Source organism: Alternaria postmessia, assembly GCF_024291825.1.
Source record: "Alternaria postmessia strain BMP 2775 chromosome Unknown scaffold_159, whole genome shotgun sequence".
NCBI lineage: Eukaryota > Fungi > Ascomycota > Dothideomycetes > Pleosporales > Pleosporaceae > Alternaria > Alternaria postmessia.
The window spans coordinates 1-17,011 of record NW_026260232.1 but is presented as its reverse complement, the minus strand read 5'-3'; the positions used below and the strand labels follow the sequence as shown (position 1 = coordinate 17,011).

The following is a 17,011-nucleotide window of genomic DNA, read 5'->3' as shown; positions in this document are numbered from 1 at the left end:
TGTGGTCTTGTAGAAATTTTGATTGAATTGATGGTAAGGAGCAGCGAGAAGATGTTTGAGTTGTTGCTCGCTTTTCGAGTTTGTCTCTCTCTCTTTATACACTTTCCTTTGATCATCAAGCTCAGGTAGCTCCATCACCTTGGATACAACCAACGCATTGCGTCTTGCTCGTCGCAGCGGGCAAGGCGTTCATTGGCAGCGTGAGACTGGAGTGCATCAAAAGCAACAAGCATCGTCGTATCAAATTGTTATTTCGGCGAGTGAAGGTCTCCGCGTACTATCGCATGCTTTTTGGAGAACGCGACCCGTGATCCATATCTCTGACCGCTTTACCGAACAGGTCTTCATGTGACTGACCTATGTTATCGTGGATCAAACCTAGCCTCCTGTTTTTGTTAAAGCAAAAGGTATCTTCTCGTTTCATGTTGGTATACCGAAACATAAGTCCTGTCATCTCTAGTCGGTAGAAGTACATCAGGCGCGAAAAATAGAACGCAGCGAGTGTTCTTGCTCTCTCATCTAGCGGCTTACGAAAATAACATGCATTACGTGTCTTACAGATGCTGCAAAGAGATTCTTGCATCAGGATGTCCGTTGAAACGCTGTGCCAGCGGTATGCATGAGTATTGAGAATTGTCTTTGGGTGTGCTGGAGGCTTACTTGGTATTGCCGAATCGGGAAAATGGGCTGGAAAAAGAAACCATCTCTGCAGTAATCAAGGCGAAAAGGTGGGGAAATCAGCGCACCACTTGACTTTCGCAGCAGACAAACCTCGCAACACCGGCCTTTCAAGATGTACAGTCCAGTTGGGGTAGCCTCGTAAATCGCTTGCAACGGCAAGTACAGCTCCAGGATGATCCAGTCAAACGTACTAACATGGTTGGCAAGCGAGCGGCCCACGCAAGCGAGCGGCCCACCCTACTAACTTTCTGCGCCTGTTTAAGCGCACACTACAGCCACGTTAAGAGATAATATATACAAATTTGTATAGTAGATTAAGCAGTATCTTAAATATCCTTCTTGCATGTACGTAAGTTGTAGCCAGTCTCCCTGCACCTCGTGCAGCGCGCCAGAGCCTAGCGGCTGAGTCCTGATCGCGCACCTCCTTAACGCTCTTCACGAGAAATCTGCTGCTCAACCTTACGTTAAGCAAGTATATCCTCTCCCTCTCCCTTTGTTAAGGTCCCTCGCTTTTGTATACGCTTTTTCTTGCGTTGTTTACGCGCTGACGCTGCCTCGTTAGCTCGCTCAAGACTAGTAATCCGATCGCGCATCAGCTCAGCAGGGAGCATTATAACCTTAGCCCCTTTCTTAAGCTAGTTAATTGCCTTAATAATTAAAGCTAGTAATAAGCTCTTATGCTGTCGCACGCGATTACGTATTAAAGTTGATTAAGCCTTAAGCTCACGTACGTTACTCGGCGTACGAGCCTCCCAGGGAGCCTCTGCGAGAGCAGCTGGAGTAGGCGTACGCAGCTGCACGTCTAGCTTTGATAGGACAGCGTCTGGCTAGAGAGGAACAAGGCCTGCGCCTCAAAAAGCTGAGCAGATATTAGATAGCGTAAAAGCTCGATCAAACGCTGCCTTAAACGCTGGCAGAAACTCGAGCTTAGTGATGTGGTTGATGTGGTGGCGGATCAGGCTCTCTACTTCACGACTGTACGCGCGCTTCAGTGGCGAGAAGCAGCCAACATCAAGAGGTTGCAGCAGGTGAGATAAGTAAGGTGGCATACAGAGCGTATAGATGTTGTTCTCCTTGCAGAGCTCTTGAAACGCAAGAGAGTAGTGGCTCTCATGGCCGTCAAGGACGAGCAGGCGACGCGCACCAATAACGCGAGTCTTCGTGTAAGCGTTAAAGTGCTTTAGCCATTCAACTCCTAGCTCGTTGTTCGTCCAGCCGTTGTCGCTAACTGCGATCGCCTAGTCGCGTGGGATCTCTGCCTCCTCGTACCAGGCAGATAGGTGATACTGGCCAGCAAAGATAAGGAACGGCGGGACTAACCAGCCAGCAGCGTTGATCGCAGCGATCGCTGTCACCCACTCGCGGTTGCCTGGCTGGATACTCTTTAGCTTGCCTCTCCTCTCTAATCCTGTTACGACAAGCTGAGTCGTGATCTTGCCCATCATAAAGCCAGCTTCGTCAAAGTTATAGACGTCCTCGTCGCAGATGCCGTACTTGGCCTTTGTCTCCTCTATAAGCTTAAACTAGGAGCTAATTAGGACTAAATTCTCACACAGAGCTCGCTGCCTATCGTACGCTCGATTAAAACGCGTCGTAAGACTGTCTGTACGTTTAACAAAGTTAGCTAGCCACTTCTAGCCAACCTGGCCTGCGTCGCGCGCAGCTAGCAGCTTATCAGCTATATCACGTATGGCTGCGTACGTAGGCGAAAATCCGCGTTAATCTAGATCAACTATATAGCTGATAATCACCTCCTCTTCTAACTGGGTGAGCTTCCTTAAGTTAGGTAGGCAATCGCGTCGGGCAGGCTTTCCAGCGCGTCGGCGTCGGAGCGTTGTTCGGGGGACTTCAAATGTCTGCGCAGCATCTCTTACAGACTAAATTTGGCTTCTATTAATAGCTAAGATTGCAAGGTGTATACTAGCCTTAGAAGAGGTCAGTAGAGGTTGAATTGGAGGAGCCATAATAGGGAGGAGTTCACAAGGCGCAGAAAGTTGGTGGGGTGGGCCGCTCGCTTGCGTGGGCCGCTCGCTTGCCAACCATGTTACACAGATACGCGAGTGTTTTGCTATCTCATCCGCAAGATACAGCACATGCCACCAGTTTGCTGCGGTCCAACCCGGGCATGTGCGCAATCATGCTTTTTGTAGCATCGGTCTGGTCCTAGCTCAACAGCCAACGGCTACCCCATGCTCAGCCGCGTGCTGCCCTCCATGCACTCAGTTCTCTACGCTCTAGCCTCTAAGCCAATTTAGGTGTGGCGCCGTCAAACATTGGTGACCTTGAAGGTGTACACTAGGTGCAGGTTGCTTCTTCGGCCGGTCACGTGCTCCTAGCGTACCCTGCGCAATACAGATGCATGGAAAGTCCCGGTAAGTCTTGGTGGAGTTGCTTGCGTCACCATCTCCTGATTCGAAAAAAGAGTTGTTGGTGCCTTTAGGAAGATTGCCGCTCCGTGAGAGGTAATGGACATCATGTGAGGCGACCAGCATGGGCGGTTCTGCACTGTGACGAAGTAGACGAAGCACATGTGTATAGTAAGCAGAGCTGCACACCTTCCAACCTCCATTCTCCTCCTCATAGCATCATGCGCTCTCTCAACAAAATTTCCTACATATCGAGCTAGTCTTCACATGCATAAGCATCTGTCTTTGCCCGTCAATCTACGCGACCCTGATGGTTCTTAACCCTCCTGAGTAGAAGAGGTTTGTCTCTTGGTTCCATGACAACATTCCCGTGTTCGACCATTGGGTACCTACCCTCTATTCCCTCAACATTCCCTGGCATCTTGATATCGTAATTTTCGACTATTCTAGCAAAGATAATCTTGAGCAGATTATGCGCATAGAATCTGCCAGGACAGACATGGTTATCATAGCCCCATCGGAACTCAGTTTCATTTGCAATAAGCCATCGATGGTTAGGCTTATCCTTTTGCGCGCTGGCCTCGCGTAATTTGTAGTGTCGAAAGCCGTCAAACGTATCGTACTTGGAGTCTGTGACGAGCGGGTTCGCTATGACTATAGCTACGCCGGGGGGCAGGTACTGCCCGTTTGACAGAGTGAAGCCCTTGCGAACCCGGCGGAAATACGGTTCTGTTGCAAGTTTTGTTTAGCTCCGTGTAAGAAACGAGATCGAGCAAGCAAAGGAACGAGGAAATCACATACCGATAATGACCGGAAAATGCATGCCCACCTCCTTGAAGTAACTGTCCATTTTTCCAAACTCCTTCATCGCACTGACTGGAATCGATCCGTCGCTATTCAAAGTGTTTCGAATCTCCTCTCGAAGCGGCTCGACATACTCGGGAGTCACTGCTAGCGTATGCAAAATGGCAATCAATGTCTGCATCGATGCATTGATAGTTCCGAGTATTAGAAGAACTTGGGCAGCTGTGCAGTCTTCCAACGTGTCCTTTTGCCGGTCAGCTCGATCGAGGAGCCATTGCATCATGTCGTCCGGTGGTACCCAGTCCGGGTCCTTGATCTTGGCCTCTCTCTCTTCCATCACACGCTTGACATAACCTCTTAGCTTTTTCCTCGTCTCGAGAAGACGCTTCACCTCTGTCAGTCGGGGAGCTAGGAAGGGTCTGAGCCACACCCGCGTGACTTTGATTGCTTTAGTGGCCTCACCCAGATGGACGGTAAAGTTCTTTGTACATTCGAGATAACCCTGGTCGTTGGCAACATCGCCTCCGATGAAGAGGTGGGCTGAGACTTTTGCAATAATATCGAGAGCTGTTTTTGACACATTGATCTCTGTCCACTTGTCGTGGGAGGGGAGGTATGTGTCTAGCGCAGCATCTACCTCATCACAAATCTTTGAGGTGATCTTCGCTGCTTTCATTAGCATGATACGCATACTGGAGCATCATGTTCATGCTTACTCAGCTTGGGTGTAAGATCCCTCTTAATTGTATCGACAACCTCGGGTAGAAATCTGATGTCGACATAAGTGTAGGTTTCCTCCAGGCCCTGGGTGCGCGTGAGCAACTACGCCACTCATGTCGCATGGATTGCATACTTTGGAAAACATGTCGTAGAAGGATAGCACCTCCTCGGGGGCTTTGCGAAGTTCTGTCAATGCGGAAAGAGGAAGGACAATCTGTTGCTCTAGAAGGATTTAGTAAGAATGATTGTAGTACTGTTAGATCTCGCTTACCATCTAAAGTTTGCATTCTGTAAGCCATTCCCCTAAACTAGGAGCGAGTTAATAGAATGAAATGTATCTGCTTGTGTCGAACTACCTTCTGAGAGCCATCCTTGTAGAGTGCTTTTGCTCCTGCGAGAAACCTTGCTCGCCGCTGCTCGCTGCTTAGATGCTCTAGGATGAGTGGAAATCTCGCCATCTGCGACTTGAACATGAAGCGTGGGATATATATAGATGCTAACAGGACGAGACCAGCAAGCACTACTGACATTGGGGTTTGTCGCAGCATCGCAAGGTTTCGACGCATGAAACCGATTACCCTTGGGTCCAGAGGCTCAGGCTCCATCTTTGGAGTGTATCAGTCTTCTCCAGAAAGAAGAGGAAAAGTGTTGTATTGAAACTACCAGAAGTCACAGAGTCTCTTGGGGCAAAACTGATTTAAGTTGAAAGATGCTTCCAGCATTATGCGGAGCTGATATGTCTACATGCAGTGCAGACTAGCACACCCAATCTCGTAAAGATCGAAATGGAGAAGCCCCCGATGCCTATTGGTTCGGATTCGTTTATCTGAGGTTCATCGTAACTTCCAACATATACTAGGCTGAAATGAGGAGTTACGGTCAAAAGAAGAACACATACGTGTCGCATTGGCTGGGCTATGCTTGATGACATGACGCGTAACTTCGCTAGACGGTACATCCAGTAGATGTGCTCGGAAACTTTATTTGGTGCCGAAACCTGCATCGGAAAGGTGCAGCCGTTGCGTGTGAGTTTGTAAGTGGTTGAGTTGACCGCAGTTACGCCGGCTGAGGTACCGAGTCTGATCGATGATGGGCATCTCTGATTTCCAATTCTCGTCTGCATCGCGACTACTTTCGGGTAATACGGGGTAAGACATCCCGCACGGCCCGAAAAGGGACGAGTCGAGCCGCTGGGGTAATTAGTGCGGGAGGACCCCATTCGTGCGTCAGTGGTGGGGAAAATGGTTTCCCATCCTTAGCCTGCTTACAAGCGGTGGGTTTTCGGACAATATGCATTCGAGAATCCGCGACATACTCTTGGACTATATTCTCAATCCCTCCTTCGAGGCCGCAAGTGCCGGATGATGGGCATAGAATAGACCCGCAAAGAGATCTCTTTCAGAGGTCTAAGGAAGCCGTCCCTTGTAGAAGAGCTTCTTTCGGGTAACTATCATGAAGTTCATATGGCGAGGACATCGATGAACAAGTCGAAACTTTGAATGCCGAGGAGTCGCTACGGTTTGCCAAACTTAGAAAGGGAACTATAAGCATGTCGACATATCGTTCCCTAATCACTCAAACCTCCGCGTATCCACAGTGCAAGCGTATCATGTTGTAAGGAAAAAGTACGTGCGATGTCCGACTGAATCTATAGGGCCATGGGGTACTTTCTCGGTGGAACGCGTAACGCTCGCTGACACGAGATGGTCCGAATAGTAAGGATGGTTCATGTATCCTAAGCATTTAGATTAAGACGAGAAATCTGAGCGGCAGACTTCGGTCATTGTAGCCAAATGGACGACCGAGGAGGCGGTGAGTTTCGTCATGTAGATACCTTGGTGTTGTATCTGGATTGCACGAATTTACTAGTCTTAATTTGTGAAGCAACGCCGGTGAGCTTGTCTACTGACATAAATATGCTTGACCAATAATCCTGCATCTCAAATTACAGTTATTTATACACTGAAATCAATTGACTCTTCATCTTCCTATCTGAATTCTGTTACACGGAGACTTCATTCAACAAGAGCCGACATGCCGGAACCGCTACTGTTTGACGTGAACAAACTCGATGTCGAGAAGATATGGGAGAGAAACCGCGGTCTTTTGCTAGCGGTCAATCGCTGCGTTCACAGCCTATACGAAGAGCAAGCTATAGCTCGACCGAACGCATGCGCCATATACTCATGGGACGGCAAGATGACCTACGAGCAATTGAATCAGCATTCAACACGATTGGCAAGCTATCTTGTCACTCAAGGCATTGGAACCGAGGTGATGGTACCACTGTGCTTTGAGAAATCGATATGGGCAATCGTAGCTATGTTAGCTGTTCTCAAGGCTGGTGCCGCGTTCGTGCCACTAGACCCAATGCATCCAACAGCCCGTCACGAAGAGATATTCAAGCAGACCAATGCCAAGATAGTCCTTACCTCCGTACAGCACGCCGCTCTCTGGCCAAATTCGGATCTGCAGTTTCTGGCAATCGACAAAACCTTTGTTGATCAATTGCCATGGAAAACCGAGATCCTGCCTAAAGTCAAGCCAATAGATGCTGTCTATGTTATGTTCACATCTGGTAGTACTGGTGTTCCGAAAGGCGTTGTCTTGGAGCATAGATCAATCGCAACAAGCTGCCTTGCCCATGGAATGGAGATGAAACTTGGACCCGACAGCCGAGCACTCCAGTTCGCGGCTTATACGTTCGATATTTGTATCGCTGAGATTTTTACGACTTTGATATTCGGCGGCTGTGTTTGTGTCCCTTCAGAAGACGATCGACGTAACGCCTTATCCGAAGTAATCAACAACAACAACATCAACTGGGCTCAACTCACGCCGACTGTTGCTCGCCTACTAGATCCCAGCACGGTTCCTTCTCTGAAAGTCCTCATCCTTGGAGGAGAACGGGTGGATGACGCCGATTGGAAGAGATGGGGTGACGATATCGTGAAGGTGAACGTTTACGGCCCTACGGAGTGTAGCATTTGGTGCACTTCGTATCGCAATTCCGGCCGGAATTTCCGATCGGGAACGATAGGCACATCAATGGCTTCTTTTAGTTGGGTTACCGACCCGGAAGACCACAACAAGCTAGTGCCATTTGGCACAATCGGCGAACTTCTGATAGAGGGACCGATCCTGGCACGCGGGTACCTCAACGACATTTCGAAAACCGAGGCTGTTTTCGTTGATGACCCTCTCTGGCTGAGGCAAGGCAACCGTAACGATGAATCCACTCGACGACATGGAAGACTATACAAGACTGGTGATCTAGTCTACTATGATGCAGACGGTAATCTGGTTTACGCGGGCCGTAAGGACAGCCAGACCAAGGTGAGGGGTCAAAGAATTGAGTTGGGCGAGATTGAACATCATCTCAATCAATGCATGTCAGGCATCAAACAAGTTGCGGCTGAAGTCGTCCTACCATCAGGTGACCAAGCAAAAGCAATGGTGGCAGCATTTGTGCAGCTCAGCTCAGAGCCACGCCATGCACTCGTCCACCAGACTTCTAACGGTGACTTGGAAGTGCAAGTCATCTTCCCAACCTACCTGGATGAGTTGCTGGTTCAGCGTCTGCCAAAGGACATGGTGCCTGAGGTGTACTTTGCCGTAGCGGAACTTCCATTGACAGTATCCGCTAAAGTGGACCGGCAGAAGCTGCGCAAGATTGGCGCCTCCTTTTCTGCACAACAATTGGCCCAGCTTCGAACGTATAGCGATGACCCAAAGCGACAACCAGAGACTGAGAAAGAGCAGATCTTGCATCATCTTTGGGCACAGGTCCTGAGCATTGACGCCAGTTCAATTGGTATGGACGACAGTTTCTTCGATCTAGGCGGCGATTCAATAGCAGCTATGAAGCTGGTGGGTGAAGCGCGCAGATCAGGAGTACACATCAGTGTGGCAGTCATCTTCCAGAATCCCACGCTAGATAAGTTGACCTCTGCAGCGATCCCTTCCCTCGATGTTTCTGATACCATCATTCCGCCTGTTAGCCCTGCCGGGCCTGTTGCGCAATCATTCGCGCAAGGTCGGATGTGGTTTTTGGAAGAACTTCACCCTGGTCTTACCTGGTATCTCATGCCGGTTGTTGTGCGTATGAAGGGCCCGCTGGAGCTGGCAGCGCTCCAATCTGCTCTGAATGCAATCGAGAGTCGCCATGAGACCCTTCGGACGACGTTTGAAACCATTGGGGATACAAGCATGCAGCTGGTTCACCCATACCATGCCAAGGAGCTGACTATCATCGACATAGACATCCAGAGCCTCGCAGAAGTACTTCATCGGGACCAGACAACTCCTTTTGACTTGCGCAAGGAGGCCGGTTTTCGAGTGTCAATCTATCGCATCAGCAACGAAGACCACGTCCTATCTGTCATCATGCACCACATTATCTCTGATGGTTGGTCGACTGATGTGTTCACGCGCGAGTTGGGCGCATTCTACTCAGCCTCGGTACGGGGCCAGGACCCCTTTCTTCATGTCCAAGCTCTACCCATCCAGTATCGAGACTTCTCTGTGTGGCAGAGGCAACAAGCTCAGGTTGACAAACACCAGAGTCAGCTCAATTATTGGTTCAATGTGCTGAGTACCAGCAGACCCGCTGAGCTGCTTTGCGACAAAGCTCGGCCAGCTGTTTTGTCTGGACAGGCTTCCAAGCAAACGATCCAGATTGGTGGCCCGCTATACATTCAGCTACTTCAGTTCTGCAAAGCGAAAGGAGTCACAAAGTTCATGGTGTTATTTGCGGCCTTTAGAGCTACACACTTCCGCCTCACTGGCCAAAACGATGCAACCATCGGCACTGTGAACGCCAATCGGGATCGATGGGAGCTGAAAGATATGATCGGTTTCTTTGTCAACCTGCAATGCCTTCGGACTACGATTGACGAGAACCAATCGTTTGAAGAACTGGTTCAGCAAGTCTATGAAGCAACAATTGCTTCACTTGCAAACGCAGACGTTCCGTTTGAGAATATTGTATCCAGGCTCAAGAACACCAGAGACTTGTCTCGTCATCCCCTTGTACAGCTTGTTTTTGCTATGCATTCCCAGCGCAACTTGGGGCAACTGACACTGGAGGGTCTGGAAACAGAGAGCCTGGATAATGCACCGAAGTCAAGGTTTGATCTTGAATTCCACTTTTTCCAGCAAGAAGACAGCCTGAAGGGTGAAGTTGTCTATTCCACCGACATTTATTCTCCAGAGGCGATCGGCAACATGCTGTCGACCTTCCAAATCGTTCTCGAGGGGTGCCTCCAAGAGCCGAAAGCTGCGATTGCCTCCTTGTCATTGTTACGCGACGTCGAATCATCGAAGCTCAATAGCATGGGTCTGATCCAGGTCGAGAAGACGGATTATCCACGAGAGTCGAGCGTAATCGATCTGTTTCGCCAGCAAACTTCCCTCTGTCCGTCCAGGATTGCTGTGAAGGACGCATCAGTAACCATGACTTATACTCAGCTGGACAAGGTATCTGACATTCTTGCTCAGTGGTTAGCCAAACAATCGCTCGCTCCGGAGACACTGGTCAGCGTATTAGCAGGGCGCAGCTGTCAGACTATCGTCGCATTTTTGGCTATTCTGAAGGCGGGTCTAGCATATTTACCGTTCGATGTCAAGGTTCCGGCCAAACGCATGAGTACAATTCTTGGCTCGCTCTCAGGCCCCAAATTTGTCCTTTTAGGCGGAGACGTACAGCCTCCTTGTGTGAACATCAATGACGTTAGATTCGTACGCATCACAGAAGCGTTAGACGAGCAAACTCACGAAGGGTCCGCCTCTCCGGATATCGTCAAGCCCACAGCCAATAGCCTTGCCTATGTTATGTTTACGTCAGGGTCAACCGGTCAACCGAAGGGAGCCATGATTGAACACCGTGGTATCGTGCGCCTAGTGAGGGACAATAACTTTGTGCAGCATTTGCCGGCTTCGCCAGTCATGGCGCATATGACGAATCTGGCCTTTGATGTCTCTACGTGGGAGATCTATGCTTCTTTGCTGCAAGGCGGAACGCTAGTGTGCATCGACAGAACGACAGTGTTGGATCCAGAGGCTGTGCTACGAACGTTTCGTAGAGAGCATGTCAGAACAGCCTTCATGACACCGTCTCTCTTCAGGACTTATGTTCAGCAATCGCCTGCGTTGTTCGCTGGTCTCGATATGCTTTGCGTTGGGGGTGAAGCACTTCAATCAAACGACATCCTTTCTATGAAAACACTTCGCACAGGCAAGATCATCAACGGCTATGGGCCAACCGAAAACACAACTTTTAGCACAACTTTTGTGCTTTCAAAAGACGAGCAATACCCGAACGGCGTGCCGATTGGCCGTGCAATTAGCAATTCTGGTGCCTATGTCATGGATTTGAAGCAGCAGCTTGTTCCGCTAGGGGTCGTTGGGGAGCTTGTAGTCACGGGCGACGGCCTGGCACGTGGATACACCGACCTTGAGCGCAACATAGACCGCTTCATAACGATAAAAATTGGGGTCGAGGTCGTGAAGGCTTACCGTACCGGTGACTACGTGCGATATCGTCCTGCAGACGGCCAGCTAGAGTATCTCGGCCGGATGGACGGACAGGTCAAAATTCGGGGACATCGCATCGAGTTGGGTGAGATTGAGCATGTTCTCCGTAGCCACGGGTCTGTAAGAGAGGCTGTAGCTGTGGTACTACAGCAGCAAAATCCAGATGAGGCTGCTCGACTAGCCGCTTTCGTCACAGTCTACGAGGGTGACGAATTGGTTGACGAAAAGCCAACCAGCATCGACGAATCCGAGCATGTCGACGTATGGGAAGACCAATTTGATTCCAAAGTCTATACGCCAATCTCTAAAGTGCTTCCTGAGACCATCGGGCGAGACTTCATCGGATGGACATCTATGTACGATGGCAGCGCGATTGACAAAGTGGAGATGAACGAGTGGCTAGACGACACGATCGACACAATGCTCAACGGTCATCCACCTGGCAAGGTCCTCGAGGTAGGCACAGGTACCGGTATGGTTCTTTTCAACCTGGGAGATGGTTTAGAAAGCTATGTCGGGCTGGATCCATCTTCAAGAGCTGTTGAATTCGTCAAAGAAACAGTCAGATCAGTACCCACGTTGGCAGACAAGGTCAGAGTCTACAAGGCCACAGCGACAGAGGTCGATCGACTAGAACCTATCGATGCAAGCCTTGTCGCCATCAACTCAGTCATTCAGTACTTCCCAAGCCTTGAATACCTTTTCAAGACCACACAGCAACTGCTGGAACTAGAGAGCGTATCTACCATCTTCTTTGGCGATGTGCGGTCTTATGCGCTACACCGAGAATTTCTTGCAACTCGGGCAATGTTCATGGCTGGCGACAATGTAGACAAGGCTGAAGTCAGTCGCATGATAATTGACATGGAGCTGGTCGAAAGAGAGCTCCTGGTGGATCCAGCCTTTTTCACCGCTCTGCCTGAGCGCCTGCCAGACTTAGTGGAGCATGTCGAGATTTTGCCAAAGAAGATGAAGGCAACAAATGAGCTAAGTTGCTATCGTTACGCCGCGGTTATTCATGTTAAGCCGCGAGATGGGCGAAAGCAAGACCAGAAGATTCGACACGTGGGGCACGATGAATGGATCGACTTCAGGGAGCACAAGCTAGATCGCCAATCTCTCTTGGCACAGTTGCAAAGCAATTCCAGCTCATCCACCATAGCTGTGAGCAACATTCCGTATAGTAAGACGATCGTGAGTCGGTGTCTGATCGAATCGATAGACAACGCAGTGGCAGAGTTGTCTGACCCCCAAGACTGGTACTCATCCGTGTGTCAGCAGGCACAGTGCTGTTCATCCATGTCTGCTACCGACCTATATGAGTTGGCAAAGGAAGCCAACTGCCGCGTTGAAGTTAGTTGGAGCAGGCAGCACTCTCAACGCGGTGGTATTGACGCTATATTCCATCGATACCCGCCGCGTGAAGGAGAGAACAGGGTGATGTTCCGATTTCCCACCGACCACGCAGAGCGACCCCTACACAGTCTGAGTAGCATGCCGCTACGGCAACAAACCCTACAAAGAATCCAAGGACAACTCCAGGAGATGCTTGAAGCTCAGCTGCCTGCCTATATGGTCCCCCAGACAGTTACGTTCCTCGAAACCATGCCAACTAACCAGAACGGCAAGATAGACCGGACTGCCCTCACACAGCGAACCGAGATCCAGGTTGCAAAGGGCCAGGAGTTTCAAAGAGAGCTCACTAGGGCAGAATCAAGAATCCAGCAGTTAATCGCGTGCGTACTTCGCATCGATTCGGACCTTATTGGTCTAGATGATAGCTTCTTTCAGCTAGGTGGAGACTCAATCGCGGCCATGAAGCTGGTTGCTTTAGCTCGAGACGAAGACGTTCGACTCACCGTGGCAAAGATCTTCCAATATCCCAAACTCATCCAATTGGCTGCCGTAGCGCAAGAGCATGTTCACGTTCCCAATGACAACATCGTCCCATTCTCTCTCCTGGATGAAGAGGTTGATGCAACGCAGACACACCACGAGGTGGCAGTCAAGTGTGACATCGATAGGGGTATTGTCGAGGATATCTACCCATGCTCGCCGCTTCAAGAAGGCTTGATGTCGCTGACTGTGAAGCGGCCGGGGGATTACATCATGCAGACCGTGCTAGAGTTGCGGGAGGAAGTAGATGAGACAGCCTTTAGGATTGCATGGGAGAAGACGGTCCAGTCTTTCCAAATCTTGCGAACAAGAATTGTCATACATGACACCCTTGGTCTTTTGCAGGCTGTCATAGCGGAAAAGATAAAGTGGGCAGATGCAGACGACCTCGCTACTTATCTAGCTGAAGACAAGTTGTCATCTATGCAGCTTGGCAAGCCGCTTGCACGCTACGGTCTTGTTCGGGACACTCGTAGAGGAAAGAAGTGGTTCGTATGGACAATTCACCACGCGATATACGATGGCTGGGCGCTCAATCATATCTTGAGTGCTGTGCAAACAGCATACAATGGCGCGGAACCGGGAAAGCAGCTTGGTTTCAACAGCTTCATCAAGTATCTCCGTCAGATGGACGAAGACGCTCTCGCAGCATACTGGCGAACCACACTGAGCGACTGCGACGCGAATATCTTTCCGCCACTAGTATCTGGGGTGCAACAGCCAGTTGCGGATGCAACAGCGGAATATTGTTGCCCACCACTTCCCAAGAGAACCTCGAATACTACTATCTCGACACTTGTCCGTGCTGCATGGGCAATCGTTGCTAGCGGCTACACCAGCTCAGACGACGTTGTGTTTGGGGCGACAGTTACTGGTCGAAACGCACCAGTGGCTGGCATCGAGTCATTGGTGGGTCCTGTTATTGCAACAGTGCCTGTTCGGATACGGTTGCAGAGAGACTCGACTATACTAGAATTTCTTGAAGCAGTACAGAAACAGGCAACTGAGATGATTCCGTTCGAGCAAACGGGCCTACAACGAATCGCCAAGCTTGGGCCAGACACCGAACATGCGTGCAATTTCCAGACGCTGCTGATAGTGCAGCCTGCAGAGGACGCCTTCCAATCAGACGATATGTTTGGGACGTGGGAATTTGGCTCGGGTCTGCAGGACTTCACGACCTATGCGTTGATGGTACAGTGCAAGCTGGCTAAAGAGGGTGTCAAGATCACGGCCAGTTTTGATGCGCGTTTGATCGAACAGTGGCAAGTTGAGAGAATGCTAGGCCAGCTGAGCTTCGTCATGCAGCAGCTAGCGCAAGGAGATTCAAGAACAAGAGTCATGGATATCGGAATGCTTACGCAAGATGATGAACAGCAGCTCTGGATGTGGAACCAGAGGCTACCACTAGCTATCGATCGCTGCGTCCACGATCTTTACTCGGACCAAGCGAATTCACAGCCTGGAGCGGATGCAATCTGTGCTTGGGATGGTGTAATGACTTATAAAGAGCTTGACGAGCGATCATCGCGGCTAGCGACCTATTTGGTCGACGTCGGTGTCAAACCAGAAACCATAGTGCCCTTATGTTTCGAAAAGTCAATGTGGATGGTTGTAGCCATGCTGGCTGTGCTAAAAGCAGGGGGTGCCTTTGCGCCGTTAGATCCGAGCCACCCGGTATCTCGACATCGAGAAATCTTCAAGCAAACGAAGGCCAACTTGATGCTCACATCATCTCAGTACGCCAATCTCTGGTCTGAATACATCCCCACTGTCGTGGAAATTACCGGCCACTTTATTGACCAGTTGACGACAAAGCCTTACAGCACTGAGACAGCAGTGCAGCCAGGCAATACAGCGTATGTCATCTTTACGTCTGGTAGCACTGGAGTACCTAAGGGTGTTCAACTGGAACATAAGGCTGTTTCCACGAGTTGCTCATGTCAAGGACCAGCGTTGGGTATCACGGAGGATACACGGGTTCTTCAATTCGCTGCCTACACCTTTGATGCATGCATCTTAGAGATCATCACAACACTCCTACACGGCGCATGTATATGCATCCCTTCTGAGAGGCAGCGCCGCGACGATCTCGGCAACACAATCAATACGATGAAGGTAACCTGGGCGCTGTTGACTCCAGCCGTCGCGAGGATTTTAGACCCACAGAAGATAGTATCGTTGAAGACATTGGTTCTTGGCGGCGAGAAGGTTAACGCTTCAGACTGCGATGTTTGGAGTGGCCGCGTACGACTGATCAATGCCTACGGGCCCACTGAATGTTGCGTCTCCTGTGTCGCAAGTCCCGATATGAAGGGACTCGATCCGGAACCCATTGGGAAGCCGATCGCGTCAGTTGGCTGGGTGGCTAATCCTAATGATCACAATAGACTAGCACCGCTAGGCGCAGTTGGAGAGCTGTTGGTTGAGGGACCAAACCTAGCCCGCGGCTACCTGGAAGATGCGAAGAAGACAGAGACAGCTTTTATTCATGATCCTCTCTGGCTGCTCCGAGGCTGTGAAGGCTACAATGGGCGGCGAGGTAGACTGTACAAGACAGGCGATCTGGTCTACCACACTGCCGATGGTGATCTGGTCTATGTAGGCCGCAAAGATGGTCAGGTCAAAGTGCGTGGCCAACGCATTGAGCTTGCCGAGATTGAACATTGTCTCTATCAACACATCCCAGATATCAAGGAAATAGCAGTTGAACTCATCTCGCCGAAAGGAGGAAAGTCGATGATTGCAGCATTCCTGAAGGCAAATCCCGAGCTGCTCAATGGCAAGCTGTCCGATGGGGAATTTGGAGTGTACGTCGTATATCCAGTCCGAGTAGACAACGAGCTATCTCAGCGACTACCCGGAAACATGGTGCCTGAGGTTTACTTTGGACTCACCGAGTTCCCGATATCAACCTCTGGTAAAATAAATCGAAGGCGACTACGCGAGATCGGAGGCTCTTTTTCGACCGATCAACTGGCGCGTTTACGCACACAGGAAAACGAGAGCTCCAATCGGAAACCGGAAACAAAGCATGAGATGGCGCTGCAGAAGCTATGGGCTCAAGTGCTGAACATTGATGCTACCTCTATCGGACTGAATGATAGCTTCTTCCAACTAGGGGGCGACTCAATCTCGGCTATGAAGCTTGTGAGTGAGGCGCGTAATGTCGACCTAGTGTTTTCTGTTCAGGATATTTTCCAGGTGCAGCGACTGGGTCAGCTAGCCAACCGATTGGTCGACCCTCCCACTTCAAGTCACAGTGCAATCAGCAAAATTGATCATCAACGACCCGTCCCTCAATCGTTTGCGCAAGGCCGACTCTGGTTCCTAGAACAACTGCACCCAGGACTAGATTGGTATCTCATGCACCTTCCAGTACGCATCAAAGGTCCACTCCAACTCCCTGCACTTCAGGCTGCATTACAGGCAATGGAGCATCGTCATGAAACACTAAGGACAACATTTTCCACCAACAATGGCGAGAGCGTACAGGAAGTTCATCCTTTCTGTGGAGGAAGAGAACTAAATGTCATCGACGTTGATTCAAACGATGACAAGATTCTGCTAGAATCACTTGAGTGGGATCAGAAGACACCATTCGATCTTCGATGCGAGCCTGGCTGGAGGACATCGATCTATCGTATCAACGAAGTATCTCATGTTCTATCGATCGTCATGCATCATATCGTCTCAGATGGCTGGTCAGTCGATGTTTTGAAGAAAGAATTGAGTGCTCTGTATGCTGCCGCCATCCGCAACGAAGATCCCATCTTCTTCTTGCCGCCTTTACCCATTCAATACAGAGACTTCTCTATCTGGCAGCGACTACCAGAGCAAGCTCAAGAGCATCAACGGCAGCTGAACTACTGGATCAATCAATTAGACGCAGAGTTGCTAACAATCAATCCAAACTGATGAGACTGACTGACTGACTGATTGCTTGGCAGTCAGTTCAGTGTCAGTTTAGAGCTCTCGTCTTATCAGTCAGTTCAGTTTAGAGCTCTTAA

General features: G+C 50.0%; 2 protein-coding genes across 2 annotated transcripts; one reads left to right on the top strand and one right to left on the bottom strand.

Annotated features, from left to right (window-relative positions):
- Positions 1-3,339: 3,339 nt before the first annotated feature.
- On the bottom strand, positions 3,340-5,101 carry TES1 (acyl-CoA thioesterase; the record flags this gene model as incomplete). The annotated part of the gene is made up of 6 exons (XM_051737226.1): positions 3,340-3,776; positions 3,849-4,517; positions 4,568-4,655; positions 4,705-4,793; positions 4,843-4,879; positions 4,928-5,101. 6 exons carry the CDS (start codon positions 5,099-5,101, stop codon positions 3,340-3,342), a joined length of 1,494 nt encoding a protein of 497 aa, XP_051583005.1.
- Positions 5,102-6,605: 1,504 nt separating this feature from the next.
- Positions 6,606-16,919, top strand: J4E82_011015 (NRPS protein; the record flags this gene model as incomplete). Its single annotated transcript, XM_051737225.1, has 1 exon — positions 6,606-16,919. The coding sequence occupies one exon, from the start codon at positions 6,606-6,608 to the stop codon at positions 16,917-16,919; it is 10,314 nt and encodes a 3,437-aa protein (XP_051583004.1).
- Between the last annotated feature and the right edge of the window lie 92 nt (positions 16,920-17,011).